General features: G+C 44.9%; 1 protein-coding gene across 1 annotated transcript in view; it reads right to left on the bottom strand.

Moving 5' to 3' along the window:
• Positions 1-46: 46 nt before the first annotated feature.
• LOC309394786 (intercellular adhesion molecule 5-like) overlaps positions 47-17,137 on the bottom strand; it is a 36,444-nt gene continuing 19,353 nt past the window's right edge. Inside the window, exons 7-12 of the mRNA XM_081958389.1 lie at positions 16,583-16,825; positions 15,807-16,049; positions 14,911-15,150; positions 14,099-14,341; positions 1,771-2,034; positions 47-1,004 (exon numbers count right to left, since the gene is read on the bottom strand). Of these exons, the coding sequence (XP_081814515.1) occupies positions 787-1,004; positions 1,771-2,034; positions 14,099-14,341; positions 14,911-15,150; positions 15,807-16,049; positions 16,583-16,825 (1,451 nt within the window). The 3' untranslated portion in view covers positions 47-786. The remainder of the gene's footprint in view (positions 1,005-1,770; positions 2,035-14,098; positions 14,342-14,910; positions 15,151-15,806; positions 16,050-16,582; positions 16,826-17,137) is intronic.

Here is a 17,137-nt window from a genome sequence, read left to right as displayed (position 1 = left end):
GGCTTGATCTCTCTCCCCCCCCCCTTACCCCTCCCCCTCTCTCACCTTGATTTAGTTTTGAACAATTCAGTTATCATCTTAGTTACATTAAAATGGAAGATCACATTCTTTTACACTGAGGTGCCCACAATAACAATTTGACTAGTCTCAGTAATTCTCTGCATATCAGTTCATAATTGCATTTATTCCATGTTCTATTAAGATTAATTCCCTCCACATTTCTATTTCAAGTATTGCCTTTGTCTTATCTTAAAAACATTCCATCCGCTCCAAATATGAAAACTTACGGTCCAAAGTTGATGTCTCCCACCTTGGCAAGGCACCAATCAGCTAGGGAGAGAAGTCTGAATCTGTATAATTTTACTGCCAGAGTTAACATCCATGTCCCAGAATAGAAGAGCAGTCAGTTCCTCCGATAACAACATTTTCCAAAGGCAATGAACTCATTTCATATTTTCAACTGCAGGAAGTACTTTAAAAGGATATCTACAAAAACGGAAGAGATGAAGTCTGCGAAAATTGGTCTGGGAAAATGGCATGTATGAGCTTGGCTGGGCCAGAACCTGACACACTAAAACTGGCTGTCCATGCTCAACCATGGGACAGTCAATTGGCTGTTAATACACTGCCCAGTGAAATAGGAAACTATCCGGTCCCAAAACCCTTCCTTCAAAGGCAGAAAATAGTGAAAGGTATGAGTGGGTGGTATAGAAAATGGTTGTTCTTTCATTTACCTTCCTTGGACCCTATCTAGGGAGGCAGATAGGAGTACCTGCCTGAGATTGTTCAGGTCCTGGTGAGCTGTATGCCATAGATGTCAATATCACAAGGCGTCTCCCGATTTAAGAAAGTGGCTTCAGTAGAATTCTCGGCATCCCGAACATTGTATTCCCCCTTTTTACAGGCTGTGGATTTGAGGTAATAAATGATCCCAGCCATTCCTCCCAGGACCAACATGGTGGCAACAGCAATTGCCACAATGACAATAATATATAGCCAGTGATCTGCAAAAAGAGGAAGCATGTTATTAGTTAGCAGCCTTTTGGCTTACAAAAAGCATTCTTAAGCAGTGCCACTTGTCATAAAACTAACCTGATCTGCTGAAAAATATACAAGCCCACATGGGCAGGCTTCAACTTGCACCTTTAAAAAGTTCGCATGGCCTTTTACTGAGGAAAAAAAAAGCCATTGATAACCCTTCATCCCTTTGAAAATTTGCTTCATCTGAAATGTTAAATGACTTAGCTGTTTCTCTTTTGTCCCACTGAGTTAGAAATGTTATCTATGGTTTAGTTATTTCGAAAGTTCATTCTCTGTTGTTGGTTGGGGAATTCTGGCATTTGAAGTCCACAGGTTTTTAATTTGCCAAGGTTGCACACCCCTAAATTAGATGTAATGTGGCACACAAGATATAAGAGTCTCAGTATACTTTGCATTTTTTTTAACAAAACCAACCAGGATATTTGTAGACAGAAACATTAGCACAGTGGTGGTGGGTTTACGTAATTAGTACTCTCCCTGTCAGTTGCTTTATCTTCCTATCTGAATCTTAACTGTGCTTTATTGCTTTATACTAAGCATATGCCCAACTTTCTTACTAAGTCTTATTTCATACCTAACTCCTGATAATGGGTTCTTGTTCTTAGGGGAGAAAAGGAGAGCCTGTAAGCTGTCCCAGTTCTCCTATCCAGTATATCCTGTTGTCATCTTCACAAATAAAATGTCATTGCAAATGGCATTTTTCAAAGCTTGTGTAGCATTCGGTCTTACCTTCCACTTGAATTTCTACCTGGTTGTGCTGCTGTCCATGCTTGTTGCTTGCTGTGCACTCATACACACCATTGTTCTGTCCATCTGCATGGACAATTATCACTGTGCTGTTGTTACCAATAAAGATGATGTTGGAGGCATGGGGCAACCTCCATGTGTAGCTGGCAGCTGGGGACCCATCTGCCTGGCAGGTGATGGTGATATTTTCTCCCCTTCTAATGGGTAAAGATCCACTGACTGATAGAATGGCAATAGCAGGCCTGTCTGGAAACAAAAATGATGGGCATTCAGTTCATCCAGCAAAAGGCACTCATTTTTTGTTCTGCCTTCTCCAGCTATCTTAGTCTCTTGAGTTGGGTAGGCTATAAACATTGTTAAACAAACAAACAAACAGCATTGTAATGCTTTTAGACAAGTTGATATTGAGATTTGCAGAACATCCAGCTGTAGAGGATACTGGATCTGGGATGCAAAAATCAGATGACCATCAAATGACCACAAGATGGAGTTTTGAACACAGACATGTTACGAAGCTAAAATGTAGCACAATTGCTTGTTTCAGAAAGAAAGAGAACGTTTGATCTAAGATGTAAACATTCAGACCTGGCAGCATAGAGATATCAAAACTTCTCTGCTTGCATCTAGTGATAGTTTGGAGTTTTGCAGTTCAGATCTGTGATCTCAGAATACCCTCCTAATCTTTCTTCCCCATTAATATTACATATAAAGAGTGATGAATCTACATGAATGTTTTCTGTGCGATTCAGAATACAGAATAGTAGAGTTGGAAGGGACCTTGGAAGTCTTCTAGTCCAACCTGCTGCCCAGGCAGGAGACCTGAACTAGGGTTTGTATAAAACTTCCCTTACTTTGAACCAATTTTCAAACAGTGGTGTTTCCAGAATGATCGCTTGTGCCACCAAGGAATAATGTCTTAATAGTATTATTTTCTAAAGTTTCTTTTCCCAACATAACTTTAGGAGTAAAACTAAGGCCAGATTTGGCCTACAGAATTCTGGATGCCAACTGAGATACAAAAAGCTAGTTCTTTGCTGTCATCCATTCTGAAGCCCAGTCTTTGAATCAAGGTGCTATCAAGTCATTGCCTAGAAACAGGGCCGGATTTAGATGAAAAGGGGCCCTAGGCTATTCCACTTATGGGGCCCTTTCACCTCCCATTTTTAAGTTTGTAAATTACATGAGAGATAATAAAATACATCATTACTGTGATATATATCAATATATTAAATGAAACATGTTGTAATTGGTACTAACCTTTATAAAAAATGTGGCACGGATAATAAATAAAAATAAAAGGCCCCTCTTGATCTTGAGGCCCTAGGCTGAAGCCTAGTTAGCCTATAGGAAAATCCGGCCCTGCCTAGAAAGCTCGTGTTCTTATTTTACTGATTTTAAATGAATTTCAAAGTAGTGTCTAAGAATATTTAGTAGCATTTTGACTTATAAAGTAGTTGAAACAAAACAGAGCCAGACATCTACAGAAAAACAACGAAGCTCAGAAAACATCAACACTGAAAAACTATTCAAGTCAGATTATGGAGGATAGGCTTTAAAGAAATAAATCAAACAACTTTTTCCTGGGAAGCTGTTCTCTGAGATGACTGGGACTTAGGTTGTTTGGAGAATTACATTTTAAGGTTTCAGATTTAGCCTGAAAATGCAAGATGACAGATAACAATCACTTTAAATGTCTATTATATAAGACCACGTATAATAGAGACAACACATCTGAGTGATTAGCATTTCTCTTTCTACTGAAACTTGGGAACAAGGTTTAAAAAACAGATCATTTTTCACACGGTCTTCGGAGTCCAAGTGGGCATGCATAGGGAGTGATAAGCATTAGAGAAACTGATCCCTTCTCAGTTTGGGATTGAAGAAAAGTTGACTGCACCTATTGTGCTAAAACTTCTAAGCAGGAATATAGTAAGCTAGGGAATCCATAGATCTAGGGCATATTTGCACTTACTGTTTAAAATGTTCATCTCCTGTCATGCTCACTTGACTCTAAGCCATTCTAAGAAAATCCTATCCAGAGTGAAAACATGGTTGTAGTTTGCAAAGTCTAAATTGCAAACTGCCTCATAGTCCCACTGGATAATACGCTCCTATTGTGTCCTCCCACCCTTCCTTTTCAAGAAAATAGTGGCCAATAACTTTTTTCCCTGTGTGCAGCTCTTCCTTGTTATATATAATAATGTATAATGTGTATATGCATTTGATACACGCACGCACGCACACACACACACACACGTGTGTGTATATACAAATTAAATGTGTAGTTACAAGGTTTATTTTATTTATTTATCATATTTTTAAACCACCCATCTCCTTTATAACCTCACAAATTTTACTAGGTTAAAGCATTAAGGACAGAAACCTATCACCCCAGCCCACAAATCAATTATATTTATTTGGGCTGTTTGAAAACAGGATGCCAGCTATTTTGGGTGACTAGAAAGAGTAGAGTGTATTTAGAGTGAAAGAATAGAATTGCATTTTTCAAGAAGAGAGGAAAAAAATAGAAAAAGATTAGTGTGCAGAAAGAAGAGGAGGCAGAGGAAAACTAGAATAAGCTTCTGTTGCAATTTGAACCCACAATATTTGGACTACAAAGCAGGAGTTTTACTGATTTTACTCTTGTAAAATTGAACATAAAAGAAAGATCTAAAATACACAAGAGCTCAATATTGGCTGAACCAAAGAGGTGGTTTTTGTTAGATATTAGCATATATCGTAGGAAGTCTCCTCTCTGGTCCGCTGCTACAGCGGGAAACAGGTATCGTTCTGATTGGTCGAGGGGCGTACCCGATCCCTATAAAAGGGGAACCCTCCGACCACAGAGTAAGCTGGATCACTACTATTACTAATAAAGAGCTGTTAAGTCACTTCGTGTCCGCAGTCTGTTCTCTCGTTGCCCAGATCTAACATTGGCGACGAAGGTGGGATCGAGAGACAGATAGGACGAAGAACGCTACCTCCAGAATCTCCGGATTTGATCCAGCCTAGGAATTCGGCAGAAATTCCGGCGGCCATCTCAGGTCACCACAGCGCGGCAAATTCAAGCGAGAGAAGATGGCGATGCACACTCCCCCCGCTCCATTCGACCCAGCGAACGACGAATGGGAAGCCTTCATGATTCATTTCGAGTGTTTTCTCGAAGCGAACGAATACACGGGGATCACCGACGCCCGGAAGAAAAACATCTTCCTCGGCTACTGCGGAAAAGAAGTCTTCAACACGGCCAGAGACCTCACCGCGCCTACTCCAATACAGGCAGTATCATGGACGGCGTTGCAACAGGCTCTACAGACTCATTACGTGCCAAAACCTTCCCGCCATGTTTGCCGCCAAGCATTCAACACGAGGAACCAGAAGGTGGGAGAATCTATCAACCAGTACGTTGCAGCTCTACGAAAAGCAGCCACACATTGTGGATTCAGAGACCTGGATGAGCAGATTATGGATCGACTCGTTAGCGGGTTGAGAGACATTTCCCTACAAAAACGGCTGTTAGCCAAAACCAATTTAAGCCTACAGATTGTACTCGACGAGGCAAGAGCTTCAGAAGCAGCAGACAGATCAGCGGAGACAATTCAACGCGGATTCAACACAGGCCAGCCAGCGCCAAGACACACCAGAGTCCGCTACGAGGACACCATTCCAGATTTCGAGGATCCCGAGCTCGAGGAAAATCACCTGATGAAGAGCAGTCATGTGAGACCTGGGGGGAGACCCGGATTCCGTTTGCCGCCCTGCGCAAGCTGCGGAGGGAATCACCCCCGGTCTACCTGTAGGTTCAGGAACGTTGTTTGTTCGCACTGCAACAAACTTGGGCACATCGCACGAGTGTGCCGGAGCAAAGTCCCTGCCTCAAGGCAGCCACCCATGTACCGCCAACAGAAGCCCAACCCAGGGGCTTGGCGAAATCAAAAAGGGCGCCCAGAGAGAAATCCACAAGTGTTTACCCAGAGAGAAAATTCCCAAAGAGCTGAGCGGGCGTATCCCCAGAGAGATTACACACAAAGAGCTGAAAGAGCGTTCTATCAAGACGCTCAACGAGAGTATTTTCAGGATACAGATGCTGAGATAGAGTTGACGCTCAATGAGAGTATTTTCAGGATACAGATGCTGAGATAGAGTTGACCCAGAGAGAGGAGTTGCGAACGTATCTCACCACGATAAGTCAGGTCCGCACCAAGCGGCCAAAAAAGCTGAAAGTCACAGTCCTCTTGGAGGGCTCACCTTGCGAGCTAGAAGTTGACACAGGATCGTCCCTGACGATCATTTCATGGGCATCCATGAAACAGGCTATCCCTAGCCTCAAAAAGAGCCAACTACGTGTTCCAGACATCCTGCTGCGAGACTACCAGGGGAACCAAGTCCCCATCGTGGGCCAGGGCACATTCCAGATCCGTTTCAAGGACATCGTAGCCCAGCTGCCCGTGACCGTCGCCACCGCACCATTACAGAACCTTCTAGGACTAGATTGGTTTGAAGCCTTGGGGCTGGAAGTCACCGGGATCAACAGCGTGGAGAACAGCAGCGCTGAGCAGATCTTTAAGGAGTTCGAGGATGTGTTCAGCCCCGGTCTTGGTAAGTATGTGGGTAAACCAATCTCATTCAACTTAGACCCCAAAGTGGCGCCAATCCGACTTAAACCGAGACGAGTGCCTTTTGCACTCTGCCCAAAAATAGATAAGGAAATAGATAAGCTAGTGGAACAAGGAATCCTTGAGCCGGTGGATCACGCGCGCTGGGAAACGCCCATTGTGACCCCAGTTAAGCCAGACGGGTCAGTCCGCATCTGCGCGGACTATAAATGCACAGTTAATGTCGCACTACAACAAAGCGCATATCCTGTGCCAGTAGTTCAGCACTTATTGCACTCGTTGGGGCCAGGAAAGATATTTGCAAAGTTAGACATGGCACAAGCTTACCAGCAATTGCCCGTGGACAGCGCCACAGCGGAGGCCCAAACTATAGTGACGCATAGAGGGGCATTCAAATGCAACCGGCTGCAATTCGGTGTGAGCATTGCTCCAGGTTTGTTCCAGAGCGTCATGGAACGGCTTTTGCAAAGGATACCGGGAGTCGTCCCCTATTTTGACGACATCTTGGTGTCCGCTGCAAACGAGGAGCAATTAAATAAAAGAGTCAGAACTGTTTTGGCCAGAATCAGAGAGAAGGGTCTCCGCCTTAAAAAAGAAAAATGGCAAATTAACGTGCCTAGCGTAGAATTCCTGGGATATAGAATCGATGGTCAGGGAATACACCCCACTTCAAAGAAAATTAAGGCGATCCAGGACGCCCCCACACCACGTAACCAGACCGAGCTGCAGGCCTTCCTCGGACTACTTAACTTCTACAGCGTGTTAGGGTTCTAAATACCATGCAGAAATAAATCATTGTCCAAGGCAAAACATCCTTTAAGGTGCAATTTATTCCGCAGGCATGTTAGTACTGCTATGGAAATTTCAACTCTGGAAGTACATGCTCTGGGTTCACCCAGTTAAAGTTCATGATCTCTCCCCACACCCACAAATCCATCACATGTTCCAATCATCATCTTCCACGCTGGCATGTACACCCATCTTCTTCCGGCCAGGTGTCAAGATGCGAAGACAAAAGATGACCTTGGCTTCTACAAAAGAATGTCAACAATCCATTCTACAATCCTACTCCTTTCTATTCCCCCCTCCCAACTACTACACTATTGAAACAGCATAGAAAATTCTAAGAAAGTGTGGCAGGCCAAAGATCCAAAAAAGAATATAATTACAGGCCTGACAGGTGGCCTCTCCTCAAAAGAAAAACGTTTCCTGCAAAGAGAATAACATAAAAGTTAATATAACAAAATTAACCACCTCTTCTCCACCCAGGGGAACCCCTTGACTTCTCAGGAAACTTCCCATTGAATTGCTTTACTAACTTCTCCACTTTCAGGTTCCCACTGTTTACCCAATTAACTTCAGACCAAGGGTAACCCTTCCAATGCACTAAGTACTGTAAGCAACCCCTATTCAGCCTGAAATCTACAATTTTTTCCACCTCAGATTGTGTTTCCCCTTCCATCGCTAAAGGAGGAGATTGAGCTTGGGTGGATGCTCTTCTGTTAGACCCAATTACTGGTTTCAACAAACTACAATGAAATTCTGGGTCAATTTCCCCTAGACTTCTGGGTAGACTGAGTTGAACTGTAACTGAGTTAACTATCTTCACTATTGGGAATGGACCTAGAAATTTTGGACCCAATTCCTTGCTAAGCATTTCTAATCTTATGTATTTGGTAGATAAAAAAACATTGTCCCCCACACGGTAGGGGTTTAGGAGTGAGCGACATTGATCATCTTGCTTCTGGTAGGCTTCTGCTGCAACTGCTAGAGCCTTCTTCGTATTCTCCCATCCTTTCTTTAGCATGTCCATCCATTCACTCAAAGACATGAAAGAAGGAGGTTCTCTAGGCAACTCAGGCATGGCAACAACTCCCATGCCACTGGTAATCTGGAAACCCGCTAATCCTCTGCTGCTGTGGACCGCATCGTTGTACGCCACTTCGGCGAAGGGTAGCAAGTCCGACCAGTTGTCTCGCTGATAGTCCACAAAACACCGGATGTATTGTTCCACCACCGCATTGGCTCCCTCTGCTGCGCCGTTCATGCTGGGATGAACCTCTGAGCTCAGTTCTTGTGTGGACCCAATGGATCTCAGGACCTCTCTCCAGAACTTGGTTGTGAACTGGACTCCGCGGTCTGAAATGATCCTCTTGGGTACTCCATGCAGGCGATAAATGTGTTTCACAAACATTTTCGCTAATTCGTTTGCGGATGGCAATCCTGAGCAAGCAATGAAGTGTGCCTGCTTAGAAACCAAATCAATAACCGTCCAAATTACTTTATGCCCACTGCTGTCTGGGAGTTCCATGATGAAGTCCATTGCGACCTCTTCCCAAGGCCGTTTCGGGCTCTCTGCTGCAGGTGCTGTAGGTTCTGGGCTCTTGGATTCAATCATCCACGGCTGGCCTTGTTCCTCCTCCGAGGCCTCCCCCTTGGTAGGACTCTTCGTCACCTGAAGTTGGGGGTTCTCTTCCAGAGGTTGGTTGGGCATTTCCCCCTCCGAGGCCTCCCCCTTAGTTGGACTCTTTGTCACCTTCAGTTGGGGATCCTCCTCTGGAGATTGTTTGCCCTTTTCCTCTTCCAAGGCCTCCCTCTTGGTAGGACACTTCGTCACTTTAAGTTGGGGATCCTCTTCCAGAGGTTGTTGGCCCAGATGACTTTTCTGTGCAGGCATCTGGGGCCCTCTCTTAACCACCGTGGCAATTGGTACACACGTTTGTTCTTCGGCAATTCCCTCCTCCGAGGCCTCCCCCTTGGTAGGACTCTTTGCCACCTGAAGTTGGGGATCCTCTTCCAGAGGTCGTTTAGGCTTTTCCCCCTCCGAGGCCTCCCCCTTAGTTGGACTCTTTGTCACCTTAAGTTGGGGATCCTCCTCCGGAGATTGTCTGCCCTTTTCCTCTTCTGAGGCCTCCCCCTTGGTAGGACACTTCCTCACCTTAAGTTGGGGATCCTCTTCCAGAGGTTGTTGGCCCAGATGACTCTTCTGTGGTGGCATCTGGGACCCTCTCTTTACCGCCGTGGTGGTTGGTGCGCACGTTTGTGGCATTGGGGCTGGAGCCAAACACTCTGACGCTCTGTGGCCAAGTTGACAACAATGGTGGCATTTAATTGGCCCCCACGAGGAATGGAACCTAGTTACATCTCTAAACTTAGGAACTGTTTCATCACACTGCCTTGCTCTCCAACTTGCAGCTGCCCCCTTGGTAAACCCTTCTTCCATGGTGGAGATTGCTTCTCTGTAGGAAGGTGGAGTAAGAACCTTTTGGGGCATTGCAGATGCACCTTGTCCCGCTTCCCATCTTGCAGGCCTGGCTTTGGTAATCCCTTCTTCCATGTTGGTGATTGCTACTCTGTAGGAAGGTGGGGTAAGAACCACTTGGGGCCTTACAGGCGCACAATTTCCCGCCATCCATCCCGCAGGCCTCCCTTTGATAATACCTTCTTCCATGGAGATTTCTTCTCCGTAGGAAGGTCTGGTAAGAACCTTTTGGGGCCTTGCAGGGGAGACTGGAACCGGTGGGGAGGTCAATCCCTCGGTTGGCCACTGCCCAGCTTTCTGCCATGGTGCCATCTGCTGAGGGAGGGCAGGTGCCCACTGGCATCCCTCCCATCCATGACCTGGGGTTAAGACCCATCCCGGGGTTGCCTGCTTCACAGGTTGCAGCTCAACCAATGATGGCTGGCTAGGGGGTTTTACGTGCCAAGGACCCTCCTGCTGGCTTGGAGGAGTTATGGGCCAAGTAGGTGCCCTTTGCTGGCTTGGATGAGTTATGGGCCAAGTAGGTGCCCTCTGCTGGCTTGGAGCATTTCCCCATGCTGATGGCAAAGGAGTTTGTAAGTAGCATCTTTTCCATCCAAGTCCTGGGAGGAAAGCCCAATTTACTGCCCAATTTGCTTCATTTACTGGTTGCAGCCCCATTTGTGGTGGCTTGCAAGTGACAGATGCTGGAAAAATTCCTTCTTCCTGCCTCCTTTGAAATTCCCATTTTGAAAGGGAATCTCTCTCCCATCTAGTTGCAGGGTGATATGCCATTTCATTTATTGCCGTCTGGAAGGAGCCCAAACCTCCGTTCTAAGGGTGTTTTTTTTTCCCAATCTTGCTTCTAAGCTGGGGGGGAAGGAGGGGGAGCATGCACTCACAATTTTGCTGAAGAAGTCCGTCTGAGATTTCCTTCGTCTTGTCGCGTCTCCTCCTGCATTCCTCCAGATGCAATTAAACTGGAAACAGCATTCCATTGCCTTTGAAGTTCCGTACTCCTCTTCTTATCACCAAAAGCTTCTCATTAATTCTTCGCTGATATTTACGCTGTCCCGGTCAGCATTGGGAATGCCGAGACCCACATCACCAGATCTTCCATCACCAGCCCTTCCCCCTTGATAGGGGGAGGGAGCTAGTGAAATATTTTTAAAGTAGAGAGTTGAAATAATGTTAGGGTTCTAAATACCATGCAGAAATAAATCATTGTCCAAGGCAAAACATCCTTTAAGGTGCAATTTATTCCGCAGGCATGTTAGTACTGCTATGGAAATTTCAACTCTGGAAGTACATGCTCTGGGTTCACCCAGTTAAAGTTCATGATCTCTCCCCACACCCACAAATCCATCACATGTTCCAATCATCATCTTCCACGCTGGCATGTACACCCATCTTCTTCCGGCCAGGTGTCGAGATGCGAAGACAAAAGATGACCTTGGCTTCTACAAAAGAATGTCAACAATCCATTCTACAATCCTACTCCTTTCTATTCCCCCCTCCCAACTACTACACTATTGAAACAGCATAGAAAATTCTAAGAAAGTGTGGCAGGCCAAAGATCCAAAAAAGAATATAATTACAGGCCTGACAGGTGGCCTCTCCTCAAAAGAAAAACGTTTCCTGCAAAGAGAATAACATAAAAGTTAACATAACAAAATTAACCACCTCTTCTCCACCCAGGGGAACCCCTTGACTTGCGTTAGCTGCGGTAGCTGGAGTAAAACGTTTCCATGAATACCTCTACGGCCGCGATTTTGAACTAATTACTGATCACAAACCGCTGTTGGGACTTTTGGCGGGAAACCGCCCCACCCCGGTCTCCCTCTCTCCACGCATGACCAGGTGGACTGTTTTCCTGGCTGCGTACTCCTACAAGTTAATTCATCGACCGGGCTCCACTCTAGGACACGCAGACGCACTCAGCCGTTGCCCACTACCGGACCTTTTGCCAGACCCCACTCCCGAAGTACCGGTGTTGCTCATTGACTGTTTGGACTCTGGACCGGTTTCTTCCTGCGACGTTGCAAGGTTCTCCTCTAAAGACAGTTTAATAAAGCAAGTTCAAACTTGGGTTTGGAGGGGGTGGCCGAAGGGAAACGTGGGCCCAGAATTCAAAGTGTTTTGGTCAAAACGGGACGAACTCTCAGTCTTACAAGGTTGCTTATTGTGGGGGGATCGAGTTGTTATTCCTTATGCTTTACGAAAAAATGTGTTAGATGCATTACATGTTGGGCATCCGGGGATCGTCAGGATGAAGGCTTTAGCGAGAAGTTACGTTTGGTGGCCAAACATGGACAAAGAGATAGAGGAGTGGGTGGCCACTTGCGATCCATGCCAAGAATCGAGACCAGCACCCCCGGAAGCGCCCGCCACGGAATGGGAAAAGCCGAAAGCACCCTGGTCGAGAATACACATCGACTTCGCAGGGCCAGTTCAAGGTCAGACTTTCCTTATAGTTGTGGATGCATATTCCAAATGGCTAGAAGTAGTCCTAATGACTTCAACCACGGCAGAGGCAGTCATTAAGGTTCTACGGCGACTTTTCGCCACTCATGGCCTGCCTGACCTCCTGGTCTCCGATAACAGGCCCCAATTCACGGCCATGCATTTCGAAACGTTTTTAGCAGGTTAGGGAATTCGGCATGCCCTCGTCGCACCATTCCATCCGGCATCAAACGGACAGGCAGAGAGAATGGTGCGATCCGCAAAAGAGGCCCTCGCTAGGATGGGTCCAGGTGATTGGCAAACACGCATAGACCATTACCTCCTCATTCAGCACATTACCCCCAGTGCAACGACGGGAAGGAGCCCCGCTGAAATGCTCATGGGCCGCCGTCTACGGTCTCACCTGGACCGTCTTCACCCCAACTACTCTGCCACAGCACCCCCAGACTCCACAAGCAAAATTCGGAATTTCAGCATAGGGGATTCGGTATACGCCCACAACTATGCAGGGGGAACATTGTGGATGCCGGCAACGGTCATTGGCATCACGGGTCCACGATCGTATCTGTTAGAACTGGAAGATGGGCGGAATTGGAAGAGGCACATCGATCAACTTCGGGGTCGCCTGGCGCACTCAGACCTACGAGCCGAGGACGAGAGCTACCTACCAATGCAAAGTCAGCCACTCGAGAGGCCCAACACAGAGAACTACGACACCTGCGAGCCCAGGACAGAGCAAGAGGTCGAGCGCGAAACAGAACAACCCCCAAGCAACGTAAGCGAGCAGACCCCCGAACGCCCAAGCAACGAAAGTCTGAAAACACCAGAACTCGAAGCAAAGAAAGCAACTGATCCTGCAACTACTCCTTACCAACCCGAACTGCGACGCTCCACTCGAGCAAGGCAAACTCCAACATACCTTAAGGACTACATAACCAACCGCAATGTTCCGTCTAAGAGGGGAGGGGTGTTAGATATTAGCATATATCGTAGGAAGTCTCCTCTCTGGTCCGCTGCTACAGCGGGAAACAGGTATCGTTCTGATTGGTTGAGGGGCGTACCCGATCCCTATAAAAGGGGAACCCTCCGACCATAGAGTAAGCTGGATCACTACTATTACTAATAAAGAGCTGTTAAGTCACTTCATGTCCGCAGTCTGTTCTCTCGTTGCCCAGATCTAACAGTTTTTCCTCTACAAAGGAACCAATCAACTGTTGGGTTTAGGCTGTCCCTAATCCTCATCCCTGTAGCTCAAATTCTCATCCTTCAGCCCAAATGGACAGGAACACTTCAGAAGAAGTGCACTTTTGAACTGGAGCAGACACAGGTTGGTTGCAGGTTGAGTAGAAGATTGATAGAAGAGGACCACATCCATTTCTGCCTTCCAGAAATGGTTGCTAACCAGTTATAATCATGGGGTAAGATATAAATCAGTTCTGTTTCTAGTGGTGCTCCTGGAACGTAAATAAGGAGGGAATACTCTTTCTGGAAGCTTGCACTGGGTGAAAAGTGTTGCTCCCCCCCCCTCCCGCCAACTACATCCAGTTTCCTCTCTCTTTCCCTTCAGTAATTGCTAGTATAATAATGGCCAACTAAGGAATTTTACAAACTCTTGGAGATGAATAGAATTAGCGGTATGACTTCATCCCCGGGGTGAAATCCAGCAGGTTCTGACAGGTTCTGGAGAACCGGTAGCGGAAATTTTGAATAGTTTGGCGAACTGGCAAATCCCACATCTGGCTGGCCCCAGAGTGGGGTGGGAATGGGGATTTTGCAGTATCCTTCCCCTGGAGTGGGGTGGGAATGGGGATTTTGCAGTATCTTTCCCCTGGAATGGAGATTTTGCAGTATCCTTCCCCTGCCATGCCCACCAAGCCACGCCCACAGAGCCGGTAGTAAATATATTTGAATTTCACCACTACCTCATCCCTCTTGAGGCCCAGATCATATAGATGTTCACCATAAAGACATGAATGAACTGATGACTTACATTCCACTTGCACATTCACCATCCATCTCTCTGTTCCATGACCATTAGTGGCATTGCATTGATAGATGCCAGAGTCATTCCTGCTGACATTCTGCTCTCTGTAGAATTCTCCAGTCATTCCCTCCTTGGCACACAAGACGAGTGGGGTGGGAATCCCATTTGCTTCACAGGCCAGAGACTGCAGAGTCCCTTCCAACCAGGTTTGATTGCTTGGGCAGCTCGATTCATCCATCTTGGGTTTGGCTGAAACAAATTGATGGACAAGGATCTTCTGACATATATAAAATATGCATAGGTAACTAACAGCTGCTGTCAACCAGCTTCACAGATGCCTACTTTGTACTTCAAACTAGAGGACTATAACTCTGTTACTAACATATTCCATTTCACAAGATGTGCCATATTAAGAACAAATACAGTAAGGCTGCCAGCAAATTATCTTTACTTTAGCTTACAAGAACCTTGAAACATATAGGCCTGAACTATAGATTTTCAATACTTCATGGACACTCATTAAATGCCATATCTATAGGGACAAAAGTATGACAGAAAGTAAAGGATTTCATCCTTATTTCAAAAAGGCATGTTTAAAACCACCCCACAACCTGATATAATATTCCTCCTGTACCTGACAAAGAATGAGGAAAGTGTGGATTTCCAATGATACTGAATGTTACTTAGATAAATGACTCCTAACCTTTAGTGGTACTGCAGGGCTTCCTAGTCCGAACAAAAATAAAGTAAAAAGAAGTCTTCCTGTCAGGTGAAAGTAAGAGATGGATCAACCAGTTGTATTTATAATCAACACTCACTTTCAACTGTAATCTTGACTGCCTTGGCTACACTGCCATGTCTGTTTGTTGCATTACACCAGAAGGTTCCATTGTAAGGTAGGATTGTTTGGCCTTGGCTGAGAAAATACGATCTATTATCTTTGGTGCATATAATTTCAGGAGGTGGAAACCCATCAGCTTTACAGAGAAAAGTTGGCAGTGCCTCTTCCACCAATGTCCGGTTGCTTGGACAGTTAGATTCATCCATTTCTGGCTTATCTGGAATATCAGGAAAGAGTATGATTTGAAAAGATTAGGTACAGGTGTTTAAAATCTTAAAGCTAAATTAAAAATTCTTCTTAAAAGTCATCAAGAAATCAACTCTTTTCATTCTCTTTCAATGTAGGATTCTGGCAAAGTTGTTTACATATCAAATCATGGTTTGAGGTTGAATGGAAAATAAGTTAAGAAAAAAATGTCTCATTTAACACTGCCTGTACTTGAACTATTATCTTTTCAGTACCTTTCCCCCTCAAAAAGTATGTTTTAAAATGGATGACAGTTCTGACAATGGTGCAAATGAGAATTTCTTTAAGAAGCAATTTTGAAATAGAGAAAATACCTTTTGGAGGAAAAAATACCTCAGTTGAAGTTTCCAACTGGGGAAAAAGACCACTAAAAGAGGAGAATGATAGGAAAGTAATGATACCCCCCCCCCCCAGCTCATGATTCTAATCTGATCCATAAGGGCCCCCTCTCTTGCAGCAAGAGTTAAAAGCTAGGTGAGAGATAGTTATGAAAAATTAAAAAGTGCAAGAAACATTAAGGAGTACCAGAATGGCACCACTTATTTTGGATCACTTCTAGATGACATTTAAAAAGAACTCCTTGCCAATGTACCCATTCCTGTTGGGCTGAAATCCATGTTCACTTACATTCCACCTGGATGCTCACAGCTCTGGAGATGGAGCCATGGATGTTTGTGGCTGTACAAAGATAACTTCCAGCATATTCTCTGGTGACGTTCTGGAGAATCCCAGGATTATAAGCCATTCCATCTTTAGTGCATTCAACAATTGGTTCTGGGTTTCCCCAAGCAAAACAGGTGAACACATGTGGTGTCCCTACTGTCAGAATCCAGTTATGAGGACAGCTGGAATCATCCATTTCAGGCTCATCTAGAAGATTTAAAAAATCCTGATTTTTCAGCGAATTGTAGGAAAATATAGATCAACAATATACAAATGGTGCAGTAAGCGACAATGCTTGATAATTTCCATTGGAGAGGGAATATTCCATGTCTTAGCAATGCCTGTTTTAAAGACTCCAGATCATATGTTGAATATACATACATAGCCATAGATAAAAACACATTATGGAACTTCGGTTTTTCAGTATTAACCCACACAATTTGCATGCAATAGTGAAATGGTATGGGGAAATAACCCTGGAAGACAAGGGAGAGATGCTGCCTAGGGGAACAATCAGATAAGAGTGAGCATAGCCTCAGCTGTAAAACAGTCAGAAAAAGATACTCAAAAAGGAACATCACTAACTTATCTAATGGTAAAAGGTGGTGGGTGATCAGTATTTTCAGACTTGCAAAATTCTGGACATAAAATTGTTATAAAAAAAGTAATATTAGCTCATCTGGTCACATTTCTTGATTGCACTACTTGGAAAGGCTGACAAATTTACAAGTTCCACTTACACTCCACTGTAACAGCAACCATCTTGGTAATTGACCCATGTACATTGGTAGCATTGCAGTAATAAACACCAGCATGACTTTGAGTGATATTGTTCATCCTTCCAGCATTGTACACTTTGCCATCTTTTATGCAGAATACTTCTGGAATTGGAACACCTTCAGCTTGGCAGCTGAGATTCCACAGGTTTCCTTCCAGCCAAGTTTGATGACTTGGGCATTTGGACTCTTCCAGCTCAGGGCCATCTAAACAGAGAGAAGATGGAGAAGGTACTTGGTGATAAGAACACAGGGACTTAAAAACAATCCTTTTGGTATCAGGCCAAAAGCTCATCTAGTCCAGTATTCTGTGTTACAATCCAGGGGCAAAGAGATGCAGTCAAGAATCTTACAAGCAAATGATGATGACGACATGAAAACTTTCTTCAATGGTTGTTTGCATAAACAGCGGAAAAGACCTGTGATTCAGTAAGTGGTATACGGCTACCAAACCAGAAGTATACAGTCAATGTGATATCTAAAAACATTCTGATTCTTCATGAATTTATCTAGTCCCCT

The sequence above is a fragment of the Natrix helvetica genome (assembly GCF_964273705.1).
Source record: "Natrix helvetica genome assembly, chromosome: 1".
Classification (NCBI taxonomy): domain Eukaryota; kingdom Metazoa; phylum Chordata; class Lepidosauria; order Squamata; family Natricidae; genus Natrix; species Natrix helvetica.
Note: the sequence above shows the minus strand (reverse complement) of the source record. Positions and strands in the feature narration are given on the sequence as shown.